A 27,420-nucleotide genomic window follows, 5' to 3' on the forward strand; every position below is an offset into this window, starting at 1 on the left:
AATGCTCTATTTATATAGATGTCAGCTGTAATTTCTTAGTTTTCCTATGATTTTGTTATGAATCTTAGAGGACATTTTGGCAAAACAGTAAAATAGAAATATAACTTTAAATGCTATGTTTAAATGTTAATTGAATAAGCCATTCATATACTCTGGTATAGAAAGATGGGACATATGAGTAATAGAATGATGACTTTTGTTTTTGTTCTTGTTTTCTTTGATGGAGAATCAGCTTGCTTATGGCTATATATAAAGGATCTAGGAGCTGAAGAAAATTATATTAGGAGGGGATAAATAAAAGAAGGGGAAAACAATATAAGGCATGTTTCTTTTGCAGTGTGGGTCTTTTTTATTTGAGGTCTTTTGTGTTGTCTAAATCCAGGACAACAAATGGACAAAACAATTTCTTATAATTTGGAATTTTTTTTTCATTTTAATATACTAAAAAAAAGAGAAAAACAAACAAAGACCCAGAAGCAAAAGCTGAAGCACAAATTTCTTCATCTTTCGTTTTTTGTTTTTTCAAGTGATTCCTTTTCCCTACTCAAATTTACTTAGCAGTTACCCATCTGTTTCATTAATATGCTTCATTGACTGTTGCTCTCTCTGGGAGTACCTGATTAAATCGTGACATGTTTATCTGGAGCCTGGCCAGAGCAGCCCACCCGCTGTGGGGGATTCTCAGCAGGCCTTCATTTCGGTGCAACTTCCTGCAGCTATAATGCTAAATTGGTCTCAGCTGCGGATCCTGCTTGAGAACACTGTTTTAGAGATTATTTCAAAACTTCATTGTACAGATGAGGAAACTGAAGTCTACTTCTAACAGTATATTGGTCAAAGAACAAAATTTGGGTGGAGGACAAATTTTGACTCTGAATTTCCCCATTCCTGGAGTAAAGCAAAGAATTTTTCCAGTCACTGTAGAAAATTTTAATCTTCATTGTCAAAAGTAAAACGAAGCCGTTTCAGAGACTCAATGGAGGACTAAACTTGAAAAATTACACAAATCAATCCCTAGATGACTGAGAAGGGATTGAAGAAAGCAACTTCAGACTTTGTATTTCAGGGTCTTCTTCATATACACTTAAAAAAACAGTTGTTCTATTCTAAATTTCTAGGATTGACAGCTTTAGCAAATAAAAACACAAGACACCCAGTTAAATGTCAATTGCACAGAAACCATAAATAGTTTTGTGGTATAAATATGTCCGGGATAGTGCAAGGAACATATTTATACTAAAAATTATAAATTTAACTTTATTTTATCTGGCAACCCTAATTACATAGTATCTTGCAAGGAACTAGGAACAGCATCAGGGACATTATTTCAGACATGGGGTTTCAAAATGGCCTAAATCAACACAAAAAGTTAAATATACTTTGAAACAAAATATCCACTTCCATCTTAGATCCCCCTGGAAGTATCTCGAAGAGCCCCTTTCTTCCTGATGCTAATCAATATGAAAAATATCCCTGAACTATCACTTTTACTTTTCACTCACTTCATATTTCTCTTTTGCTTGTTTTCCTGCTCTTCCACTCCCTGATACATCTTTTTTTCCCCCTATCTGGTTGTGCCATTGTTTTTCTGGTGCATCACTTTGCCGGACAGGGGCCTGTGTCTCTCCGCACAGGTCTGGGATGCCTTTTTTCTTTTTTTCACCCAGAGGTCCCAGGGATCAAACCCAGGTCCTCCATATGGTAGACAGGAGCTCAACTGCTTGAGCCACAGTTGTTTCCCCTGATACTTCTTTTAAAATTTACTAGCAGCTGGACACACCACCAGGGTACACCGCATGGCATCTCCCGAGTGTGTGGGACCATGCGCAGCACGTTCCAAGGGTGCTCTGTCACAGCTCTGCACTTTGGAAGACTGTTTAGGGGGTGCATCCCTTTGGGTGAGAAGGAAGGAGAACCTGTCATCTGAAGGGGTTTCCCTGCTCTGCTGATGAGGAGCCTCAGGAGGAGTCCAAGGGCAGAGGAGAGGGTCTGCAACTAAACCGCCTGCTTGCCCTGGTTAGCCAAGACCCAGGGCAGAGCCTCCATGTGAAGTGTCCAGGGAGCTCCAGGCTTGAGCAGTCCTAGGTGGGGCCCTGGGACCTTATCAGCTCTTGGAGGCTCAGGGCCAGGGAATTTCCAGATCTGGCATCCAGACAAGCAGGGGTCAGTGAACAGTCACTTCGCTGACTGCTCCTCCTACCACACCATATGCAAATGCTCACAGCACAAGCCTTCCTGCTCTCTCTCCTTTCTGGTCCACTCCATGGCCTTTTCTCTCCACTATACAGTGTCTATACCCTCAGATCCACTGAGTTCCCATCACAGACACTCCCCTATAGCCAAAGAAGTGGAGTGCAGCATCTCAGTCGACACATGAGAGTTGCTGTGTATGAGCAGGAACGGCTGAAGCCAGCAGAGCAATTCCAAAGGCACTGAAGGCTGATACTAAGGAAAAGAGGTCACCAAGGTACAGGGAATGGTGGCTCTAGGGGCAAGCAGTTTGCTTTAGCTGTTGTCTGGGAACCTGAGAAATGCTGCAACAGATCCTGATCACACTATGTATGTGGCCAGCTACTCTAGCATCTTCTATACCCCCTATTCCCTTAAAAAGGCACTCTGGGGCCAGCACCAGACTGCAGTACCTACTTTTGCTCTTCTGGCTCTGACAGTCTCCAGCCAAGGACAAGGAATCTGAGTCTTTGGTACCCTGCTTTCTACTAGGCATGGTCCAAGTGAAAGAAAAAAAGCAAGGCTGGGACAGGGCTGGGCTGAGAATCACTCTCAAAAGGCAAAGATGATATTGGTGTACAAAGCAGCTGTCAGCCCCTCTAGCAACACCTCCTTTCATTCTCCTCTGGTGCCTGACTAGCCTAGGGCTAGGGGATAGCTGGCTCTTTATTTCCCAGGCTGCCCAGTGTGCCACTGATTAATTATTAACATGCTCTTCCATACACCCTCCATAAGGCAGAAGCAATTATAACTTACAGAAAAGGCAGAACATCAAATTGAATCATCTTCATCTTTTAACTCACTGCAATGTGGTATTTCCTTTTGCCATGTACCTTGTGAGTTAGTTTTGCCCACCCACCCATACCTGGTTGTCAATCTTGATTTCTGTCAGGGTGTCATTTTCTTTCAGTGCCTCGACCAGGGCAAGGATCCCAGTTCCAGTGATAAAATTGGATTCTATGTTTAGACTCTTCAAGGTCTTGTTTACTTTCAGCATATCTGCAAAAGCCTTTATTATGTAAAAAGAAATAACTATTAGTTATTTCTTTACTGAAGCTCCCTCCCCTCTTCCTCCTGCAATTAAATATAGATAGTTTTCCAGTACTTGAATAAAGAAAACCTTAGTTAAGATCATGTTTTCACCTCGAAGTAACAAAGATAATTAAAATAGTAATAAAAATGGTTAAGTCCAGCATCCCAGTATTTCACATACCTGAAAAAAAGATACCAACATAGGACTGCAAACTTTTCATTTTAAGTAATGACAGTTAAAAAGACCACCCATCTGCTAGCATTGTCATTGTGTTTTTTTAAAATTAAAATAAATTTTATTTTATTTTAAGAAAAGGTATTTTAACATTAAGCAAAAGTTAGAAAGGACAAACTTTCAGAATAACTTTAATTTTTTTTCCTTTTATTGTGAATGGTAAAAAATTTTTTACCGTAGACTAGCATTTGGGCACTATTGGTTTAGTGATATTCTTTCAGATTCTCTATAAATAAGAATTCCTCAAAGATAACTTTTGGAAAAAAATCACAACCTAGAGTGGTAAACCCACTGGAGACTCCCAGTTGAAGACAGTAGAGTGTACACATGACCTCCCTCCTGGAGTTTCCCAGTGTAGCGAAGAAAAGACAGAATTTTTAAAAAGACTGGAACTCTAACATGCAAAAAAACAAAAAGCCTAAGGAACTGCTGAAGTACAGAAAAGAGAAAGACTGGTGGAGAGATTAGTGTAAAGAAAGTTGCCACCTGAGATGCCAGGTTAAGTCCTGCTCTGGGCATTCCATGAAGAACTGCATTAGGAACAGATGGAACAATGGAGCGTTCAGAGAGCACATCACACCCCTGCAGATTCCCCTAAGAAGAGCAAGTGCTGGCACAACCATCAGTGAAAAACCTCCTGGGGAGAGCATCTAGGGAGGGTGCTAAGACCTGAGAGAGATGCAGTGCAGAAACTGAGGTACCTCCAGACCTTCTCATCAGGCATAGTGGGGGAAAACGGAGGTGGAAGGCTGCTTTGCCCAGGAATGAAATGTACTGAAGTGTACCACTCCCAGAGTAAAGCCCTTCTAACTGTAGCAATTATGGGGCCTCCCAGGCTCCCTGCCAGCTCCTCAAATGTACTCCACAGAGAAGGCTGCCTGTCAATTCACCTGCCTACACACAAAATCACAAATTCACTTATTCACTAAAAAAAGGCTATTTATTGGGCCCTACTGTGTGCCAATAGTAGAGAAAACAGCAAACAAAAATACTTATCCTCAGAAGTTTATATTCTAGTAGGAGGAAGGGGCAATAAAGTAATTAGTAAATAAAATATATAACCCATCATATAGTGACAAATGGGGAAAAATAAAGGTGCTTCTCTTTTAAGGGAGAGGGCTACTGGTAAAACAGACCTATACAAGGGCAGAGGAAATGATGCTGGTTTTAAAAAGACAATACTGTCCTCCATTCACAAACATGAATGAACAACTGTCAGACATATTAGGAAAACCCATATTAATAGCGCAAGAAAAAAGTCAAGTTTTTCACCAAATAAAATTACATGCCCTACCTAGAGGAAAGAGAAACAAATGTAAAAATTTTATTAATAAAAAAAGGCATTTATCCACATAAACACTGGCTATTATGAAAAAAAGAAATAAAAATGAGTTATTGAAAATTAAAAACATAACTCTGAAATTAAAAAAATACCAGAATTATAAAATGAGCATGGCTTAAGATCAAGTTGGTGACTGAGAATATAAAGCTGAGAATATTTCCAAGAATGCAGAGTAAAAAGACAAAGAAATAGAAAATATAAGAGAAATCTTAAGAGACATGGAGCAAGGATGCAAAGGTTAAACATTTACCTACTAGGAGTTCCAGAAGTTAAAAAAAAAAAAAAGACAACAGAAAGAAAGAAATGATCTAATAATTAATAATTCACAGGGGAAATTTTCCCAGGGCTGAAGAAAATTACTAGTCTAACTGAAAGAACTCACTGAATGCGCAGCAGAATGAATAAAATGACCCATAAATGGACACATTCAATTAACAATTCAGAATTCCACAGGAAAAGTGTGTTCTAAATTTTTCTAGCAAGAAATAAGAAGTTGCCTATAAAAAAACAAAAATTAGATTGGCATTAGTAATTAGATTGAGCAGAATTTTATGTATTTATATAATTGTAAATGATGGTAATAGTTTTTTTTTTACTTTTTACTTTGAAATAATTTCAGAATTACAGGGACAGTTGCAAAAATAATACAAACTCCATACAGAAAACTCCAACATACCCCTATCCCCAAACACCCAGATCTAACAACTGTAAAATATTGCCACCTTTGCAGTTCCTTCCTTCCTTTCTCCCTCTCTCCCTTCTTTTCTTTTCCTTCCTTCCTTCCTTTTTTCTATCTATCTATCTATCTTCTGAACATTTGAAAGGTAATAGGTTTTTAATTGTTGGAATCAATGTATATACAAAACACAATATAATGACATAAAATTTATAAAGCTCAAACATGTGAAAATAGTGGAAAAATACAATTTGGAGGTAGAAGAGGAAGGAGGTATGGAAGACAGAGTAGGCATAGAACTGTTATCATTTGTAATGGAGAATAAAAAAATTAGATGATAAAATTTATGTATAGTAGTGGTCTTGCATTCTGCCTGCATATTAGAAATGACCTGGAGAGCTTTAAAAAATTTATACCAATATCCATGTAGTGAAGCATTATTCAACAACTTAAGAAAAGAGCTATCAAGCTATGAAAAGACATGGAGGAACCTTAAATACATATTGCTAAGGGAAAGAAGCCAGTCTGAAAAAGCTACATACTACATGATTCCAACTACATGACATTCTGGAAAAGTCAAAACTATAGAGACAGTAAAAAGATCAATAGTTGCCATGGGTTTCAGGGTGTGAGAGGTCAGTACAGGATATTTTTACGGCAGTGAAACTATTTTGTGTGGCACTTTAATTAGGTATTATACGTGATATTAAGCATTTGTCAAATCCTGGAGACAAAGAATGAAGTCTAATATATACTATAGGCTTTCATTACTAAAAATGTATCAGTAATGAGTCATCAGTTGTAACAAATGGACCACATTAACACGTTATTAATAATAGGGCAAACTGGAGGGGTAGGGAGTATAAAGGAACTCTCTATTTTCTATTCGATTTTTCTGTAAACCTAAAACTGCTCTAAAAAGTAAAGTCCACTAAAAAATGTAAAACCAAAAAAACAATGCTTGGGCCCCCTCCAGATGAATCAAATCAAGGTTACTGAGGGCAGTGGCTCTGACATCTGCACGTAAAAAAAGTTCTCCAGGTGACTCAAAGGCAGCTAAGATTGACAACCACTTTAATTAAAGTCATAAAGTCAACAACTTGAAACTGCTAATAGTGATTGCTTTGGAGGAGTGGAACCAGGAACTTCTAAATCATTTTCATTGTTTTTATGGAGGAAAAGCTAGAGAGGATGAAGATGAGAAAGAATCCAACATGGGCCTGGAGCAGCGTTTGCAACCTTGGCACTACTGACATTTTGAGCCGAATAATTGTTGTGGGAGGCTGTCCTGGGTATTGAAGATGTTTAGTAGCATCCTGGCCTCTGTCCATTAAATGTCAGTAATCTGTCCGTGACAACCACAAAGGTCTGCAGACATTGCCAAATGTCTCTAGGGAATTGTCCCCAGTTGAGAACTACTGGACTAGAATAATCCTGTGTATCAATCAGGCAGCACTTGAACTGCAAAGAAAGCTCTAGGATTTGGACTGGCATTAGTGTATATCCTGTAAATTGAAGTACATTTATTCTGCGCTAGGTCGTTAATTAAATGTACAACATTTTGACTGGAACACCAGAGAGAAATGCATCAGGCCTTTCCTTACGGATACTCCAAGCTTTGGGATTTACTTTCATTATCGGAATAAAAAAACATCTAGGCAATCAGGCCTTCAGAAAAAGTTGCAAGACCATTGTCAAATGGCCAGAACCTTGCCAATTTCTTTAAGCTTGAGAAAACATTTTTCTCACACTAAACAAAATAGGGGAAATGCAGCCAAACATCATCCTGGGCTGTAGGCCCAAGTTCACTTAAGTTCAGCAAATATTTGAGCATCTATTACACGTGCTGGGGGTACTAACATGAGCAAAACAAAGACCAGATTTCTTTCTTTCTTTTTTTTTTAAGACCAGATTTCTTAACTGTTACATAATAATTGGAGCAGAACTAAATTTTTAACGAGAAATTTTAAAAGTAAATAAAAATTTAAATTAAATTTATAATTACATTTTATAAATTTATAATTTAATTTATAATTAAATATAATTTATAATTAAATTATAATTATATAGAAATGCTTCTTCAACCTCCTAAACCTGGACTGTCCAAAGGGAAACCATGAGACACATGTGGCTACTGAGCCCTTGAAAAGTGGCTAGTCTCGAGAGATGTTCTGTCAGTATAAAACACACGCTGGATTTCAAAGACTTAGAGGAAAAAAAGTAAAATATCTCTAACAATTATTTATATTGATTACATTTTGTAATGATAATATTTTTGATATACTGGCTTAAATAAAATATATTACAATTAATTATACTTGTTTCTTTTTACTTTTTAAATATAGCTACTAGACAATTTAAAATTATATATGTAGCTACATTTGCAGTTCACATTATATTTCTATTATAGGACAGTGCTGTCATAAACTCTTGATTTTCAAGATGCTGTTAATAATAATAGCATCTTTAACATATTTAGGCCTTTTCCCTTTTTTGGCACTTAGTTGGGACAAGTTCCGTTAATCCTCACTGCTATAGATGTGGTTATATTGGAAGTGGTTTGAGTTTGGTGAACTGAACTTGATTATAGGTAACTTAAATTTGCATCCTGGCTTGGTCCCACGCTTTGCAAGCTTAGTTAAGTTAATCAGCATTTCTGAACCCCTGTTGCCTCATCTGTAAAATGGGGATAATGCCATCTCATACACACATTTTGCCTATATTCACAACAATCCTGTAAATGCTTTACTGAATCTGTTTTTGATCCTTAAATAGAAAAGTCTCTTAAAGCTCTTTGCTTTAATACTTTCAATTCTCATCAACCGTGAACCACCGCCACAGTCACAGTTTGTAATCTGCCAATTGTGGTGTAATCTGCCAATTTTCAACCTATAGAAAGGTTCTTTCCTGAGACTGCATAGCTGGGAAGGGAACCATCTGAGGGCAGCCAGGTGAGGGCTGGCTGTGTGAAGCCATCTAGGCACAAGTCCAGAAGAGGCTTTTCTCTTCATGTCCTTAAGGAAAGCAATTATTCTTCGCAATTGTATGGTGTATTAGCTACTTCTGGATGAATATGAATTCACCTGTTCCTCGCAGCAAACCTCAAAGCAATCTTACTGCCAATGCGACATAATATGGTACTAGCAAAACTAGGACAAAGATCTGAGTCCTTTATGTCAAGCCTAACTTTCTTTCTCATACATCACACTGCCTCATGGGTAGAACTGAAATGCTTTCACAAGCATGACATTCTTGGAAAATTATTTTAAAATACTTTTGTTGAGATTATTTAATTGCGGTTAGCATGAACCTGGCAATAAAATGTTTTCTTTATATAAATGGAGTCAAACAATATGCAGAACTTTGTGTCTGGCTTCTGTTACTTGGGATAAATTCTCTTTATACAATTGGAAAAAATTTTCATATATTACTATTCACTACATTTATATAAATTGTGAATATACATCAAGCTATAGAAATGGAATTAGATTAGCAGATATATATGGCAGAGGGAATGAGAAGTGACTGCTAGGGGGTATGGGGGGTTCTTTTTGGAGTAATAAAAATGCTTCAACATTGGCTGCAGAATATTGACTGTACAACTTTGTGATTATACCGAAAGCCATGAATGTACACTTTGGATAAGCTTATATGGTATGTGAACCTGTCTTAAGAAAATTGGTTTAAAAATAAAAATAAAATGTTTTCTTATTGAATGGAAGACAGCCTTAAGTGGGAATGTGTAAATTATAACTAGACCTCAATCACAGGGCTTCACCGATTATAGCAATATACCAGAATTAGAATTTATAATAAGAAAGCAGAATAAGGTTTGAGGTATATAAATGATGTCCACTAGAAACATCTTTCACCTCATGTTTGGATGCTAAAATGAAGACTTTCTAACAGGGCTCTAGAAACAGTCACCTATGCACAGTAATGACCAAGAAAATACTTCCTGGAATCTTTCCTGCTCTCCCTTGATTCCATTTCTCTCTTCTTTGCTTATCTTTGAGGAGGGGGCTTAAGGGAATGAGGAAGGGCGGAAGGTGGTATGACACATGAATCAGAGTTGCAATGAAGGAAAAGTGAAAAAATTTCCATCCAGAGTGAAAACAGTAGGAAAATCTTATTTTAAAAATTCTCTATCCATATATATTTATATGAAAATGTTCAAATATTTCTGTGGTCCTTCTATTTCACAGACTGTACTTTGGATATATTTCAAGTAAATTAACAACAACAAATTGCAAAAGAGTGAAGTTTTCCTGAAAATATTACCAAGAAACCAACTCCTGGTACAGTGCCTTTCAACCATGGTAGACATTCAACACAAGTTGTTGCATTAAAAACTTTATGAAAAATAATTATATTCAGAATTTGTTCAGTGTACTTATCAAGTTATCTATTTGGCCTGGAGTAGGCGTTCGATCATTTACCAGTAGAGTTAACGATGAACTATAATCTATCCCCACCCCTTATGGTTTTACTCTAAAGAATATATTACATGTAAGTGACAAACCATTTCTTTACTCACTCCTTTATTTATTTACATACAAAATGTTTTGTACTTTTGTTTTATTGAAAACAAATCTGAAGTGGAGAGTTAATAAAAAATCATATACATATAAGAATCCTTAAAATGCTAACTTCACCTCTTATATGATCTAGTTCTGCTATTTTTCTACCTTAAAGATAGATTTTTAAGGTCAAAACTACTTTCAACCTACAAATTTAGATGATATAATAAATTTCTGGTGAAAACATCAGTTTTGTGGCTTAGTCCCTTTTCTAAGTGCTTATTTCAAATATGCTGTTATCACCGTGGAAATATTCTCTATGGCTGAGAGGTTGGAGGGCCTATTTATTCATTCAACAAGGACTTTCAAACATCTATTCTGTGCCAGGCACAGTGATAGGTAGTCATTACTTTCATGTGGTCTATTTTTAGCACAATTTTTGATTTTCCAATAGATGTATTACTTAAATCACAGCATCAAGACAACTTTTGTTTTTCTAGTTTGATTCAAGGCCTAAGTGAGCATTAGATGCTGTATAATAACAGGAGATGCCCAGGCTCCCAGTATGTGACAAATTTCAGCAAATGCATGACAGCAAGGCAGTGTATGTGGATGTAGCATAGCCTGATGGTTAAGCTTCCTGACTGTGTGGAACCAGAAAGAAATTGTGATGAATCTTCACTCTGCCACCTTGGGCAGGTTACTTAACCTCTCTGAGCTGAGCTATCAGTTTGCTTATTTGTAAAAGTGGGAACTAACAATACCTCTTATTAGTACTAATTAGAACCCATAGTACCTACCTCATAGCATTATAGTGAGGACTAGGAGAGATGTATGTAAAGCACAGAGATTAGTGCTGGTATTTACTAATTGCTCAATAAATATTACCCATAATAGAAGAAATAATGTTGATGGTGATTGTGACAGTAGTAGTATTTGAGTCAAGGAGCTTCCCTCTTTAGCTGAGTTATCTAAAGTGCATAAAAGAAATAGGGCTCTTTGTTGGTTATTCTTTTCATATTCTGGTTAACAGAGTGTCAAACAAAAAATATTCCAAAATTTAGTTGTTTGAAACTTATTGATTTCAAAGATTAAAATGAAATATAATTTAATATTTTTATATGTGTTAAGTTGCTTTACGACTTCAGCATCATTATAATAACTACTGTGATAAATGTTACTGTAAGTGGAAAGGATTTAGAAAACTTACACTAAGTGCAGAAGAAAACCTGAATATTTACGTAACTAAATACCTAATCTGATCTTGTTTTTTCCTCCTAAAGGTGTAGAGCATATAAAATTCTAGTTAATTTGAAGTACCTGACAATTGAGTTCTGAAATTTTACTCTCATTAGAATTAATGTGATTTATTAACTGTGTAGAAAATAAATTTACCAGATCTAAAACTGTTAAATGATAAAACAAATTAAAAATGGTTTCTAATGAATTACATATTTTCATGTTGCATTTCTAAGAATTTTACTCACAATTGCCACAGGGTCATTGCTGCGGGTTGCAGCCAGGCTGAACTTCTTTACATGAGTGTTGGTCTCCAGGGACTTTGCAAATTCCTTCAGGGTTGGAATTGGAATGTTCTAAGAGAGGAAAGGCACGGATAATTGATCAACCATTCTGCAGTGTCCCCACTCTAAGTTAAGGACCCACAGCTTTAAAAAACCTTATAGCTTTAAATGACTAGTTACATACTGTCTCCCCCAAAAAGACATACATCACTAAGCCTCTGGCAACCAAGTTATCCCAAGTCAATAGCACCTTCTAGTGTTCAATAGTGAGCAGAATACAATGTTACTGTCTGGCAGTCTTTCTTCTTTCCCTAACCAAGAAATGTGCACCCAATGCTTCCTTCTTTTTCTCTTTCATTCTCTAAATCCTAGCCAGACTGACCTGTTTGCCATTATTTTAATATACTGTGCTTTCTCTCCTCCATACATTTAGATATACTGTTCCATTTGCCTGGAATTTCCTTTGCCCTTTTTTCTAATTAATTCATACTCATCTCTCAAGACCCAGCTGAAATATTGCTGTGGTTAATGACTCTCCCAGGTAGCTTTAAAATTTTCTTTACCCACAATTCTCTAACATCTGGGGGCTCACTGCAGCATGTTATCATTTGTTTAGTGCTTTTATTCTAATAGCTGCTTAGAGTACAGCCTCTAAATGAATCTTACTCATCTTTATACTCCCTCTTCTACAGCACTTAGCACAGTACTGACCACTGGGAGAGAGGGAATATGGTGGCAGGTAGATGTGGACATGAGTTCTGACCCCACTACTGGCTAGCTCTGGGCAATTTAACCTAAATGAAATAATGCCAAGTATTTAGCAACAGATATAGCATACAGTGGATAATTGATAAAAGTTATTAGATGTCAAGAATTAGCCCAATAATAAAAAAACAAACCTCAGGCAATGTTTGTACAAACACACACAGAGCCTTTTTATCTAAGGAGAATCTTTTTCCTTCCCTTTCTTCCTGCATTCTATAATCCTGTTTCTCCTTCCATATTTCCATATGTGAACCAAAATTTGACCTAATTGTTGCCGATAAACCTAAGAGCCATACCTTTTCATCAGGGAAAAGGAAAACTGTCCATTCGGACTGAAATTAGCCATGAAGGCGCAGTGCCATGAGCCTCTAAAGGTCTGTAAATGCTCACGAGTCTCATTCAGAAAACCCTGTAAATCAACATTACACACCTGCCGTGAGCAAGGTCCTGTGCTAGTGTCTGGGAAGACACAACCTCTACCCTCCAAGATTTTACATCCAGGGGAATAAAGCCACGAGCAGCTCTAATACCTAGCTGTATAAGTCACCAAACAGTGTACAAAGTGCATCTGAAGCCCCAAAGAGGTGAACATCTAATTGTGACCGGGAAAATCATGGGAAAGCAGGGCAGAGGCAGCACTTAGGCCTTCTCAAACTCTTTATCTTCCTCATCCTCTGATTAAATTTACTTCCCCCCCAGGAATGAGAACCCAAGACAAATACAGCCAGGACTATATGTATTCAGCAACTATACACTGTACTGGCTATTAAAACAGTAAAATATTTCCATGGCATTTAGTAAAAACAGCACTACCCTGAGCCCTCCCCAAACGCGCCCTGCAATTCAGGGATTACCCCTTGCTGCCTAGCCGCTCCCTGGACCCGAGACCTCCCACGATCCAGCTGCTAGCTAAGTCAGCGCCCGCCAAGGCAGGGGATTCCGGACCTGGTCCATCCCTCTTGCCGGGCACATGCTGACTGGTCAGTGCCCAAGCCATAATGATTGTTAAATACTTTGACTATCACTCAGGAATAAAATGCTACGGCCAGTTCAATGCTTCTGCTTCGTTTTTCATCGTCAATGTATAGTTCTAAATACTCTGGGCCAGCCTCAAAACTCAATTCAACTTAATAAACTTCACATTTTTCATTGGGGAAAAATGTTTTTAGAATTCTAAACAACCAACTTCCAAACTGTTTAGAAATATAAATTCAAAATTATATTAGAATTTACCAGAAAAATTATCAACTTGTTTCCAAAAAGCTTTATTTTCTTCTTTCCTCAATCACCTTTGTCAAGAAAAATTGGGGACAATGAGTTTTTAGATGTGAAATGTTGGGATTTTTTTTCTTATCATGATAACTTTCCTGGAATGTGACTGACTATAATAACATCAATGCAAATGAACAAAATCAACAAATATTAGAAGTGGCTAGATATTGGGGTTTTTGAAACTTCAATTATTTAATTTGTCAACAAGATGACACTTAAGGATTTAGAAATAATAACCTATTCCTGAAATTATAATAAATTTTTCTGGAACACCACTCTCGATAATTCAAAAATATACACTGGCAGGTACTGGGAGGATAATAAAACCATCATTTTTTACAAAAATAAAATATTTTTTATTAGAGAAGTTGTGAAGTTACAAAACAATCGTGCATAATGTGCAGAATTCCCATACAACACCCCTCTACAAACTCCTTACATTGTTGTGGAACATTTGTGACAGATTATGAAAGAACGTCATCAGACTGTTAACCTCTAACTATGGTTTATAGTGTACATTTGGCATATTTTTTCATACCCCGCTATTATTAGCACAGTACCTCCTTTGACACTGATGCAAGAATATTACAATATTGCTGTTAACTATACTCCATAAATTACATTAATTGTATTTTCCCATGCATCTCCATATTCTTACCAACTTGTAATAATGATGTACATTTGTTCTAGTTTATGGAAGAACATTCTTGTATTTGAACTATTAACCATGATACTCCTCCACCTCCAGGTTCACTATGTTATTTAGGCCCTAGATTATTCTCTTTCTTTCAATTGACATTTATATCCCTAGACTACCCCCCTTTCAGCCACAATCCCATTTATAAACTAGCTGTGTTATACTCACTATAATGTGTTACCATCAACTCTATCCATTTTCACACTTTTACAGTCTACCTAATTAAAAATTTTACGTACATTAAGCATCTGTACCTCTTCTCAGCCCTCCTCCTGTTCTCCTAGTAATCTTTACTCTAGGTCAGGGGTTTTTAACCTTTTTTGTTCCACAGACCCCTTTGCCAGTCAGATAAAAACCACAGACCCCTAAGTCCACACTATACTACACATTATTTAATAAATATATCACGCCCACATCAACACATCCCCACAAGAATATTTTTTTTTTGAATTTCAATTCAAGCTCATCGACCCCTGGTTAAGAACCCCTGCTCTCGGTTTTAACTCCATATGTTTATTCTTCATATTTAATTCATATTACTATACGATATTTATCCTTTTGGGTCTGGCTTACCTTACTTAGCATAATGTCTTCAAGGTTCATCCATGTCATCATAAGTGTCCCAATTTCATTTCTTCTTACAGCAGCATAGTATTCCATCATATATGTATCCCACATTTTGTTTATCCATTCATCAGGTGATAGACACTTGGGTTGTTTCCATCTTTTGGAATTCTGACTAACGCTGCTATGAGCATCTGTGTGCAGATGTCTGTTTTCAGTTTTTCTGGGTATATTCCTAGTAGAGGAATTGCTGGATCATATGGCAGTTCTATATTTACATTCCTGAGGAACTGCCAAATTGTCTTCCACAGAGGCTGCACCATTCTACATTCCCACGAACAATGAAGGAGTGTCCCTATTTCCCACATCCTCTCCAGCACTTATTGTTTTGTTTTTGTTTTTTACTTAGTAATGGCCATTCTATGAAGTATGAGGTGATATCTCACTCACTGTAGGGTTGATTTGCATTTCCCTAATAGCTAATGATATTGAGCATTTTTTCAAGTGCTTTTTGGCCTTTTTTTTTTTTTAAAGATTTATTCCTCTCCCCTTCCCGCCCCCCCCCCCCCCCGCCGTTGTCTGCTCTCTGTGTCCATTTGCTGTGTGTTCTTCTACATCCGCTTGCATTATCCTGTGGCACTGGGAAACTGCATCTCTTTGTTGCATCATCTTGCTGTGTCAGCTCTCCACGTGTGCGGCACCACTCCTGGGCAGGCTGTGCTTTTATCATCATGTGGGGCAGCTTTCCTTGCAGGGCGCACTCCTTGCATGTGGGGAACCCCTATGTGGGGACACCCCTGCGTGGCACAGCACTCATTGCATGCGGCTGCAGCACTGTGCATGGGCCAGTTTACCACACAGGTCAGGAGGCCCTGGGGATCAAACCCTGGACCCTCCATATGGTAGATGGATGCTCTATCAGTTGAGCCATGTCTGCTTCCCCTTTTTGGCCATTTGTAATTCTTCTTGGGAGAATGTCTAAGTCTTTTGCCCTGTTTTGTTTTGTTTTGTTTTTACATATGCTTTTATTTCTCCTGGTATCTAGAAAGTGGAATTGCTAGGTTCTATGTATATATTTTTCAAAATATTTCTCCTCCCCCACCATTGTTGTGTCTGCTCACTGTCTGCTCTGTGCCTGTTCATTGTGTGCTTGTCTTCTTTTTAGGAGGCACCAGGAGCCAAACCCAGGACCTCCCAGTGGGAAGGAGGCACCCAATCCCTTGAGCCACCTCTGCTCCCCACGTGTTGTGCCTTTCATTGTGTTTCTTTGTTGTGTCTCTTCATCGCTTCATGTTAATGATACTGAGTTTTCTAATTCATGAACACCAAATGTTCTTCCATTTATTTAGGTCTTCTTCAACTTACTTTAGCAATGCAATTTTCTGAATACAAGTGCTTTATGTCCTTTTTTAAGTTTATTTCTAAATATTTGATTCTTCTAGTCACTATTGTAGATGGAATTTTTTTTCTGCTCATTGCTCATTACTAGTGCATAGAAGCACTACTGATTTTTGCATATTAATCTTGTATCCTGCCACTCGGCTGAGCTCATTTTTTAGCTCTAGTAGCTTTGTTGTTGATTTTTTGGGACTTTCTAGGTATAAGATCATTTCATTTGCAAATAATGTTTTACTTCTTCCTTTCCAATTTGGATGCCTTTTCTTTTTCTTGTCTGATCGCTTCAGTTAGAACCCTTAGCACTATTGAACAAGAGTGGTGACACAGGGCATTCTTGTCTTGTTCTCAATCTCAATGGGAAAGCTTTCAGCCTTTCACCATTGAGTACAATGTTAGGTGTGGATTATTCATATATAGTGGTACCTATATATAAACCAATTACTCATTGTTAATTGGTTCTGGGAGGTGCGACAAGTATCAAAATGATGAGTACCAAAGAAACTTTTGCCATAAGGAATAAAGTAAATAAATTTAATGCATTCCAATCCAAAGACAATGTACATTTTTAAGGCAATACGTAAAAAGATAGGGCTGCATATCATTACTTTACATGAGAAATAAATCTAAAAATCAATACTTAAAATAAAAACTTCTCTACCTATATGGAGAAGAGTCTGTGGCCTAATGGGATGGTGAGAGGAGAGTGGTGAGGAGGAGAGGTTACACAGAGTGTTGCTTGGAAGGAGAATCCCCCTCAATAGAGCACCAGGCACTTGCATTTCAGGTGTTCTTTCTCTTTTCTGCCTTTTTTCAACTTGCACTGCAGGCTATGACACATTCTTTGTCACCTTCACTAAAAATTTATCCAATGAAGACTGCTTCTGTCTTCTTTTCAGAATTCCTCAAAAGTGTGACATTGTTTGGTTTTTCAATAAATTCACATTTCTGCTTGTCAGAGCTTTGTCCGGATGGTCCTTCACAAAGTTTTGAACTTCTGCCCATTTTGCACTCATTTCTTTCATCAAGGAACTGGGAACGTCCTTCTTTATCTCCCCCTCACCTGAAGAAATTTCTTCAGCCACCTCTTGTTGCTGCTCCTTCTGTAGTTGCATAGCTGCTCAGGGCTGAGCTCTTTACAATGTTCCTCCACTCACTCCTCAACACCAGCAGCATCGACCTCCAGACCTGTGGAATGGTCCAAAGGTACAATATTCTGCACAGCTGTATCCTCTGTACCTGAAGGCTTAGGGTCAGCCTGAAACCCTTCAAATTCTTTCTGAGTCACAGCTTCTGGCCACAAATTCTGGCTGGTAATGGCTTCTCTTTTGTGATATAGGTTCTACTTGGCATTTTTCCCCCCCAAAAACTCCAGTCTGATCACCATTAAAAACCTGGTGGGGAATAAAATCCTCAGCCTCTATGTAGTCTTGAAATTCATGACAAATTATTTATTTATTTTTTATTTATTTCTAGCCCCTTTCCTGCCCCACTCCCCAGTTGTCTGCTCTCTGTGTCCATTCACTGTGTGTTCTTCTGTATCTGCTTGTATTCTTGTCAGTGGCACTAGGAATCTGTGTCTCTTTTTGTTGCGTCATCTTGCTGCGTCAGCTCTCCATGTGTGGGGCGCCACTCCTGAGCAGGCTGCACTTTTTTCACACTGGGCAGCTCTCCTTACGGGGCACACTCCTTGTGCATGGGGCTCCCCTACGCAGTAGACACCCCTGCATGGCATGGCACTCCTTGCGTGTATCAGCACTGCGCATGGGCCAGGAGGCCCTGGGTTTGAACCCTGGACCTCCCATGTGGTAGGTGGGTGCTCTATCCGTTAAGCCAAATCTGCTTTCCTCAGCAGCCTTTTAATTAGCACTTGCTGCCTCACTATGCCTAAGACACTATGGATGCCGGTCCTCTTTTTAAAATTATCAAACTAGCCATGGCTGTCCTTAAAAACTTCATCATTCTTGTTGCTCAGTTCCAGTTGGTTTTTCAAAAGATTGGCATGCAACACTTTTGCTTTTTCACATATCATAGCTTCCAATACACTGTTGCCCACTAACTGCTTCTCATTTACCCAAATTAATAACAGTTTTTCAACTTCCTCAAGTGTTTGGGAAGATCTGCTTTGTTACTGCTTTAACTCCTTTCACAACATCAGCCTTTTTTTTATCACTTCTTTTTTCTTAATAATGGTGGAGACAGTTGTTCAAGGCATACTGTATTCCCCAGCAAGATCAGTAATGTGACTACTGCTCTCATATTACCTATTATTTCTTTTTTTGCTCAATGGTGGTATGAAATAATTTTCTTTTCTGCTCAGAGCTACCAGTACTCATTTTCTTAGGACCCATAATGACGGCAAAAAAGCAAAAATAAATAAAATGACCACAGAAGCTAAGATAAGACTGCAGTGGGATGTGCACAGGACAAGAGTTACCATGTGACTAACATGTGACCCTTTGTTTCAGCTAGAAAGAGTACTGAGTCATGAGGTAACCAACACTGAAGAGCTCTAGCTTGCCCATCAAGTGCCAAACAAACAAGTACTGGAACATAATTTTCATGTCAAAATGCACTGAGTACCAAATTTGATTAGTTTCAAAGCCATCGAGTACCAGGTATGACTCTATGTCCTTTATCATGTTAAGAAAGTTTCCTTTAATTCCTGTCTTTTGGAGTATTTTTATCAAGAAAGTATGCAGTATTTTGTCAAATGCCTTTTCTGTGTCAATTGAGATGATGGTGTGATTTTTCTTCTTTATTAATGTGGTGTATTACATTGATTGATTTTCTTGTGTTTCAAGAAATCCTTGATTCCTGATATAAAACCATTTGAACATGAGGAATAATTCTTTTAATGTTTTGTTGGATTTGATTAGCAAGTATTTTCCTGAGGATTTTTGCAGACATATTCATTAGGGAAATGTGTCTATAATTTTGTTTTTTTCATAATATCTTTATCTGGCTTTGGCATTAGGGTGATGTTGGCTTCATAGGATGAGTTTGGCACCATTTCTTCTCGTTTGATTTTTTGGAAGAGTTTGAGTAAGATTGGTATCAGATTTTCTTTGAGTGCTTGGTAGAATTCACCTGTGAAGCCATCTGGTCCTGGGCTTTTCATTTTGGGGAGTTGTTTGAGGACTGTTTCAATCTCTTTAGCTGTGATTGTTTTGTTGAAGTCTTCTATGTCTTCTAGGGTCAGTGTAGGTTGTTTGCATGTTTCTAAGAATTTTCCACTTCATCTACATTGTCTAGTTTACTGGCGTTAAGTTGTTCATAGTATCCTCTTATGATCTTTTTTATTTCTGAGGAGTCAGTAGTGATGTACCTGTTTTCATTTCTGATTTTGTTTATTTGCATCTTATCTTTTTCTTTGTCAGTCTAGCTAAGGCTTTGCCAATTTTGTTAATCTTCCTGGAGAACCAACTTTTGGTTTTGTTAACTCTATCTATTGTTTGTTTCTCAGTTTATTTCAGCTCTGATCTTTGTTATTTCATTCCTTCTGCTTGCTTTGGGAATCATTAGCTGTTTCTTTTTCTAGTTTCTCCAGCTATATAATTAGGTCATTGATTTTAGTGCTTGCTTTCTTTTTTTTTTTAATGCTTATTTGCATGTTTAGCATTTCTGAAGCTCTTTCTTCTTTCTTAGTGTAAGTATTGAGCCCTATGAAATACCTTCTCAGCATTGGCTTCGCTACACCCCATAGGTTCTGATATGTTGTGTTCTTGTTTTTGTTTTTCTTAAGATATTCTCTGATTTCTCTCATAACTTCTTCTTTGATGCACTGATTATTTAAGAGTGTGTTGTTTAATCTCCATACACTTATGAAGAGCAAGTTTTTTAGAGTCAGAATATGAAGATAATGGAATCTGTACTGAGAAGTATCAACCAACAGAGCAGATGTATGAGTTTAAACTCTGTGAAGTCCTACAGAACACACGAATTGACAAGACAAATCACATGAAAACAGTATTGGCAAACTGGCAAAACAGCCAAATGATTTTGTAATAAAATATGTATCCTGTAGTTTATACTCTCCTCTTAATCTCATAATAACATTATGAAGCTATGCGTGGAAGATCTTCATAATAAATCTTCATAACAGACAAAGAAATAAGAAATGTAGGAGCTACTGGTACTGGATACTATTGTCTTCAGAAAACAGTAAAAAGAAAACAAGGTGAAAAATAAAATAGTGATATTTACTCTGTAGTAAATTTAAAAGGGTGAAATAAAAATTCCTTGAAGAAACATTGATCCTGGTGCACAATTTCTTCTGCCCTTGCATCTTTTCTTCTGCCTCAGGTTGTCTTGTGTGAGGAGTTCCTGGTCTCCCCATTTGCTACTCTTATTTTCTAATAGTGACTTTTGTGCAGTAACTTTGCCATAAGTTGTGAGTAGGTGGAGCATTGTTTATGAGCATGGATGCTGAGCTGTTCTTTTTCTATCCTCAACCATTCTGATAATTTGACTCTACAAGAAGGAGTCGATAACAATGTAAACAAGATAAACAAATTTAAAAAACCAAATTCTCAAGAAAAAACTCCTTAAAGAATTTCTTTAAAAACAAAACCACACAGAAGCTCATCAAGAGTTGAGACCAAAAAAAAAGGAAAGAAAGAAGAGAAAGAAAAAAAAAAATCCCAAACAAACAAAAGAGAAATAAGATTTGCGGATTTAAGGAGTATATATAAGGAATAGTATACTTTATATGGGTAACTTTGGCAGTCAACCACAAAAGTCCCTATATCAAAGTCATTTTCTTAGTAATTATTAATTTGTATTAGACACCCTTTTCTAAATGCTCCTATACAAAAATAATTCTTGAGAATTTGAGTCTTTTTGCTTATGAGCATAAAGGAAAGAAAATAAAAGCCTTTATTAAGACTGGGGGAAAGGCTGCTATCTTTCAGTTTGAGCTGCTGTAAATCACTTAGACCCTAAACTAAAGAAAAGAGATTATTGAGTGCCGACTATGCACAAAACTTGGTGCTAATTGCTGTGGAAATGCTCTCACCCCCTGGAGTGAAGCAAACGATGAAGTGTAAGTAATAACAGTCCTGCCAGCGCACTTGTTTACACAAGTGGGACCTCTGACTTGGCCCTAAAAAGACTGTGAACATCTTCAGGCATTTGCCCAGGAATGCATGCCTGGATCACTCCGGAATGGAGATGGACAGCCTCTGGGTCTTTTTGTTTCTCATATGCTTCAGAATCATCCAATTTTTTCCAGCAGGCCAAAAAAAATTGGCTTTGTGAAAACAGAGTAAATAAAGAAATAAACTAATATGTAAAATGGTGGACAAGCTTGTCTTCGTCTAGAGATATCTGGTAGAATAAAGTATCAAAGCAGAAAAAAAACCACTTGATCATAAAGATCTAAAGGATGATTGACATTGGTTGGACAAAAATCTGCAGGGTATTTTCTTCCTCAGCTCCTATTACTGAAAATGAGTCTTTCCTATCTCTGCTTAATTCTGTGTCTTAGTCAGCCAAAGGGGTGCTGATGCAAAATACCAGAAATTGGTTAGTTTTTATAAAGGGTATTTATTTGGGGTAGGAGCTTACAGATACCAGGCCATGAAGCAAAAGTTACATCCCTCACCAAAGTCTATTTTCACAAGAGCAAGATGGCTGCCAACATCTGTGAGGGCTCTGGCTTCCTGGGTTCCTCCCTTCCAGGATCTTGTTTCTCTCTGGGTTCAAGGTTCCTTTCTTCTTAGGCTTGCTTCTCTTTCCTCTATGAGCTTACTCCCTGGGGCACCAGCCTAAGACTTCAGCATCAAACTCCAACATCAAAACTCAACTCCAACATTAAGTAACCCTCAACTCTGTCCTTTGCCATGCCTTTTATCTGTGAGTTCCCACCCACCAAAGAGCAGGGATTCAACACCCTAATGACATGGTCCAATCAAAGCTCTAATCATAACTCAATCATGCCCAGGTACAGACCAGATCACAAACATAAACAAATATCTATTTTTGGAATTCATAACCATATCAAACTGCTATACTCTGTAAGATACTAAGTTCAAAAAATATAATTATTTTCATGATTTCATAATGTCGAAGTTTTTTTCTAGTCTCATAGTGTTACTCAAAACCTGGCAAAAACTAAAGTACTATAGACTGCAGTTCCCTTAAAGTTCAACAGCTTGTTTTTCCAAAAATTGAAACTATTAAGGAGAATTCAATGAGAACACTCAATAATTCAATTTGTAATTATTATATGAAGAAGTAATACTTAACTTTAATTTGTATAGCATGATCATTTTAGGATATAATAGAAAAAGGAAAGGATTTGATACCTAGGTTTGAGTCCCAGCTCTACCATGTAGTAACTCTGACATTTGAAGCAAGTTTCTTACCTTTTCTGTGCCAAAGATTCCTTATATACAAGATAGGGCAGTAAACATATTTGTCCTCACCACTACTTAAGATTATCAGAGGGAATCAATAATGTACATAAGAACATTTATTTAACTGGAGACATCATATAGAGGTTAATTCAGTGCCTTATAGCTCTCCATAAGAAACAATGCCCTAAACAAGCCAAACACACTAAAATTAAGTGTTGCCAAAAATTTCATTTCCCCATCAAATTTTCTTCCCTCCCCTCATAAGAGGGAACACAAAAATTTTCCCCCTGTTGCTTCAACATTTCTGGCTACCTTGTTTCTCTAGGACACCTCTTGGCCTCTTTGGGAATTTTCTCAAAAAGGCGGATTTTGCCAACATAGACCCTTGCTCTATGGACCACAGCAGATGCCCCAAATATGTCCAGACCTAGGAAGACAACCCCAGGCCTCCTAGACTGACAGGAAATGGCTGCTCTGTGGCCTGAGATCCCAAGCTTAGAGTGAGTTTCCATTTCTTCAAGACTTATATTATCCCTTTACTGCTAAGTTATCCTGACTGCTCATGTCAAGAAGAGCATAACTCAAGAAAATCACCTACAGAGAGGTATATCAAGTTCTCACTATGCGTGGTAATTTTAAACTATTCACACATTATTTGATATTCTTCCCTTCAAGATGTGGAACCTAACTGCATTCTTTTGAGAATGGTGAGAACTTGGTAGCTTGCATCTAATGAAAAGAATAAGGTGGGTGCAATGGTGTGTGACTAGACTGTAAAAAGCATTGTGGCTTCCTGCTTTCTCTCTTTCTCTCTGTGATCACTCACTCTATCATGATGTGAGGACACTTAGGCAGCCCTGTGGAGAGGCCTATGAGGTGAGGAGCTGAGGCCTCTTGCAAAGAGCCATGTGAGGGTGCCATCTTGGAAAGTGGATTCTCCTGCCCCAGTCAAGCCTTTGATGACTGCAGCCCTGGCTGATAGCTTGACTGTGGTCTCATGAGAGACCCTGAGGAAGAACTACCCAGGTAAGCTGCAATCAGATTCTTGAACCCCAGAAACTGTGTGAGATAATAAATGTTTATTGTTTTAAGGCACTAAGTTTTGTAGTAATTTGTTACTCATTAATGAATGTTTAATAAGAATATTGTGATTCTTTTCAAAGAATTTTAGAAATCACTCTTTTTAACCCACTTCTTCTCTTGACCAGAACATTGTGCCTCAAAAGCAGTGACTCCCAAGGATTATAAGTAGGCACAGATCTAAATGAAAGTTGGTAATCAGTCATTTCCATTCAGTTTTCTGACCTAATGATAAATCAACTGACTGACAACAATCACAATCATAATGAAATACCTTAATGTTGTTGAGGTTGACTTCTTGCAGGTTGGGATCATTGGCTTTCATCTGCTGAAGACTTACTTCCACATTTGTGGGATTAGGTGGTTCCTCAAATATTGGCTTGACCTTTTCCCCTTTGACCACATCTAAAGCAGGTTTTAAGTTTAAAAAGAACAAGTAAGCACTCTCCAATCAAAATCAGAGATGACTTCCTCCAAAATGACATTTCTTCTATATGCTTTGATGACAATACTCTAATGTCAATGATAGTAAGCTTTATTCTCCACTGAGCAAGTGAGTAGAACGCCTATAAGTTACAGTCTGGAAGGCTGATTTTTCTGAGCTGTAATGAGAAGTCTCAGTGGCTGACACTGCATGGAGCCAAAAGTGTAGCAGGATCGATAGCAAACTCCAACTCCAGACAGAATATCTACAGGCAGTTATTATTGCTCCATACAGGCCTTATTCTGATGATAACATCCAGATACGCACAAAATTTGAGATGTAAAAAAGAAACTATAATGAATCTCTTCATTACCCAAACCTCAATACCCTTCTGGTCTCCGTCATACCCCACTCTCCTCAGATTTTCATTTTGGAGCTTTAGTTTTAAGGAAAGTATGGTAGGAGAAAAGGAAGGAAAAGAAGAATGGAAGAATTCTCAAAAGCAGTTAAGGAAAAATGTTTGCAATATAGATCCCATACAAAAGGAATCCCAATACACAAGGAGTACTTTCAAATTAATTAAGAGACAAAACAGTTAAAAATGAATAAAAGGATCATAAGACTCTGTCTCTTTGATCAAAAGGTATACAAAACTAGTTAAACTCCAAAATAAAACAATAAGATACTACCCTTCCTCATTCAATTAGCAAAAAAATATGAAAAGAGGTAACTTTCAGTGTTGGCAAACATGGGGAAAAAAGCATCCTTATATATTTTTGGTGAGAATATAAATTGGTTAAAATTTTTGGGAGAGTAATTTGACACTATCCATCAAAATTTAAAATGTGAACATACTACGGTCAGCAATTCTATATCTAGAAGTCAACCTGAAGGAAAAACAGTATTAATACATAAATACAGATATTCAGGGATGTTTACATACTGCTTTTGATAGTAAAAAATAATAAATAAAATGTCCATCAGTGAGAAAAATTATTAAATTATAGCATAAGCATATAAAATACTATGTATTTATTAAAAGAATAGGGTAAATCTAAATGTACTGATAAGAGAAAAGAGCCATGATTTTAAAAAAAATTAATGACATGTATAAGTATACAAATTCAGAAGATTACCAGACTGTTAATACAAAATATATTAACAGTCAGAATGTTAATCTTTGATATTGACACTAAAAGGGATGAACATTTTTCATCTGTCAAAAGAGCAAAAACTACAAAAATTATAATAACCAGGACTGGACAGAAATAGGGACTATTTGACTTTTCTATCATGAATATATACTACTATGAGTGTATAAATGCATATGAAACCAGAATGGAAAAAAAATAAAAGAATATTGATCTTCATCTGGATAAATTACCCTCTTAAAATGATAGTTCATAAATATGCTGCTGAGACTACAAAGCATCTTCCAAGTCTCCAAAGAGAATAAAAATATAATTAATCTAAGAAAAACTGTGATCTGTCTGTTCTCATAGCATCTGGATCACACTGTATCAAAATTATCTGATTATTGGTCTGTCCCTACCACCAACTGATGTTACTTTTAAATTTTTTCATTTTATTATTTTCTTAGGAGGTACTGGGGATTGAACCCGGGATCGCATACATGTGAAGCAGGCACTCAGCCACTGAGCTACACCTGCTCCCCAATAAGTTACTTTTGAATAAGTACGATCTTTTATCTTTGTACCTAAGTCTGGAACATTCCTGACACATGCTAGGCATTTAATAAATGGCTGATGAATGAGTGAATAAGAGAGTCTAGCTAACTATCCATTTCCCCCAGGAAATGCTGACATAGAAGATAGCAATAAGGAACTTTAATATCAGTTAAATCTGTGCCAGTATGCTAACCATGCTTACTGGGGGCAAGACTAAGATCCATTATTGAGACAAAAAGTCACTAGAATAGAGAAGGGAACTTATTCATGTTACCATAATTGATTAAAACATCCTTAGGAACTTGTAAGTCTACCCATTTGAATTCTATTTTGACTATGTAACCTTTTCATGAGCAATTTTATCTGAGTGAACAGACCTACCAAGAGTGTGTGCTTTGGGGAAATAACTGCTACTAATTATTCTGCCAGACAGAGCTCCCATTCTCAGCTACTCTATTCGGGTTTGATTGCTCAGTGCCCAATGACCCTTGGTGAACTGACAAAATCCACCCTCAAGCTGCTAAGCAGAGATCTGGATTCCCCGGGAGGCCCCGTCAATAGACATTCTCCTACTAGCAAAACCTGAAGACTCAGAAGTTTCACAAAACCACAAATTCCACACCAACTTACTTCTTACAGGCCCTTTGCCACTTTTAGTGCTGGTCGTTTCTTCATCAAATTTAGGATTGTTGAGCATATTGTGTACTCCAAGAACGGCTAAAAACAAAAGCAATCAGTGAATGAACATTAAGTTTAGGAAAGCATGTTAGGAATTCCACATTCTTTATTTGCCCTTCAAGAACAACCCTTTATATCATAAAATAACATTCCAGATCACCCTTTTTCTTTCAAACTATATGGTACATGTATAGTATTACATAAGCTTATTTAAAAAACAACAACAACAACAACCCTCTAAGATCATCAGCAGTCCTCACCTATCTTTTTATATCTATATAAGTGAAATCATTTAGGAGCTGAGGAACAATGGTCATTTAATTGTCCCTAAATTATAGAAAACCTTCTTAGACCTCCTAGTTAAATGGAATCAACCTGTCAGTTTTCTCATCTGTAAAATGAGAGGATGGGACTGAGTCTAAGGACTTTTTAAGACCTAACATTGATTAGATTACTGCATCTATTTTTCCAGAGGCACAAAGCAGAAAGATCATGAGCCTTTTTCAACGGAAGCCTCTCTATCTCTCCCACTGCTCCAGAACCAAAGGAGTTGTCCTTTTCCCAATCAAGAACATCCCAGGCTGGGAAATAAAAGACGAGACATCAGAAACATAAGGCAAGATGGGAATGCTGCGATTTTTAGCCTCCTGTGTTACATGGAAGTTGCACCAGGAGGCAGCATAGCATGCAGGAAACAACACTGGTGGAGCTTGTAGGGCTGGCTGCGAGGACACCGACCCCCTCTCCCCCATAGATTCCCCGTACTGATGGAATTCCAGGTGACAAAGGCCCATTGGAAAGGGAACCCATACTAGGTGGCAAAGGGGAGCCTCTGTGGTCCTCAGCAGCTTGACTGTTATCTACGTGTTGGAGGCAGCCAGCACCAGGGGAGAAGGGGCAATCATTTAGAGTCTGCAAGGGCAGGAGTTAAGATCCGGACA

General features: G+C 37.5%; 1 protein-coding gene across 2 annotated transcripts in view; it reads right to left on the minus strand.

Moving 5' to 3' along the window:
- Nucleotides 1-27,420, minus strand: part of TMOD2 (tropomodulin 2) — a 73,379-nt gene that overhangs the window by 28,501 nt on the left and 17,458 nt on the right. The window contains exons 4-7 of one of the 2 annotated variants that reach the window (XM_058294190.2): nt 26,432-26,518; nt 23,964-24,094; nt 11,522-11,629; nt 3,095-3,238 (exon numbers count right to left, since the gene is read on the minus strand). In XM_058294190.2, the coding sequence (XP_058150173.1) occupies nt 3,095-3,238; nt 11,522-11,629; nt 23,964-24,094; nt 26,432-26,518 (470 nt within the window). The remainder of the gene's footprint in view (nt 1-3,094; nt 3,239-11,521; nt 11,630-23,963; nt 24,095-26,431; nt 26,519-27,420) is intronic. The other variant, XM_058294192.1, reaches the window with a different exon arrangement.

Source organism: Dasypus novemcinctus, chromosome 3 (genome assembly GCF_030445035.2).
Source record: "Dasypus novemcinctus isolate mDasNov1 chromosome 3, mDasNov1.1.hap2, whole genome shotgun sequence".
Classification (NCBI taxonomy): domain Eukaryota; kingdom Metazoa; phylum Chordata; class Mammalia; order Cingulata; family Dasypodidae; genus Dasypus; species Dasypus novemcinctus.